General features: G+C 43.8%; 1 protein-coding gene across 2 annotated transcripts in view; it reads left to right on the top strand.

The window, feature by feature from the left end:
* Positions 1-235: 235 nt before the first annotated feature.
* TYROBP (TYRO protein tyrosine kinase binding protein) overlaps positions 236-859 on the top strand; it is a 7345-nt gene continuing 6721 nt past the window's right edge. For both annotated transcript variants that reach the window (XM_029284333.1, XM_015816974.2), the window contains exon 1: positions 236-423. In XM_029284333.1, the coding sequence (XP_029140166.1) occupies positions 363-423 (61 nt within the window). In that variant the 5' untranslated portion in view covers positions 236-362. The remainder of the gene's footprint in view (positions 424-859) is intronic.

The following is an 859-nucleotide window of genomic DNA, read 5'->3' as shown; positions in this document are numbered from 1 at the left end:
GCAAAAAACCCAAAGGGCAAAGGAGAAGAGGAAAAGCAAGGATAAACATACAGGCAACGTGACTGAAGCTGCTTCAGTTCAGAAGCAATGCTGTGATCTCGGCCTCTTCTTTTTAAGTTGGAGTTACTTCCGGAGGAGGGAGGGTGAGCAGGAGGGTTCGCGCTGACTTGATCCCACCGCAATGACAGCCTCTTCCCTTTTTTGAGGTTTCCTGCCTAGAGCTACTTCTTTTCCTGTTCTCTCGCTCTTCAGACAGATGTCACCACTGCCCCTCTAGTCCCAACGCCCTGAGTCTTGGACGTTGATTCCCAACCAGAAAGTCTTCAGTGTCAACGGCATCTCCCAACTTGGGAACATCTAATATGGCTCAGTTAGGATTCCCAATCCTCCCCATTCTCCTGGGTTTGACCTGGCCTCAGTTGGGTGAGTTGGATCAACCATTTCTAGTCTCCTTCTCTATCTTGGCCTCCTTTGGATCTTGGGATCACATTTTTATCTCCTTTGACTTTCTGGTTTAGAAAGAATTCACCTTTTATTGACTACCCCTTGATGAATATAACATCCAGGCATTTTCTCAGACTGTATTTTAAGAGGAAAAATGTGTTAAAGCACATAGATCCTTCTCACTAGTCTTCTGGGGATGGTGGTGGCCTCCCAAAGCCACATCAGGAGATGGATTTAGGAATTCTTTCTTCTTCTTCTTCTTCTTCTTCTTCTTCTTCTTCTTCTTCTTCTTCTTCTTCTTCTTCTTCTTCTTCTTCTTCTTCTTCTTCTTCTTCTTCTTCTTCTTCTTCTTCTTCTTCTTCTTCTTCTTCTTCTTCTTCTTCTTCTTCTTCTTCTTCTTCTTCTTCTTCTTCTT

The sequence above is a fragment of the Protobothrops mucrosquamatus genome, unplaced genomic scaffold (assembly GCF_001527695.2).
Source record: "Protobothrops mucrosquamatus isolate PMUCROS unplaced genomic scaffold, P.Mucros_1.0 scaffold542, whole genome shotgun sequence".
In the NCBI taxonomy this organism is placed as follows: domain Eukaryota; kingdom Metazoa; phylum Chordata; class Lepidosauria; order Squamata; family Viperidae; genus Protobothrops; species Protobothrops mucrosquamatus.
The sequence above is the reverse complement of the archived record's forward strand: the minus strand, read 5'-3'. Positions and strand labels throughout refer to the sequence as shown.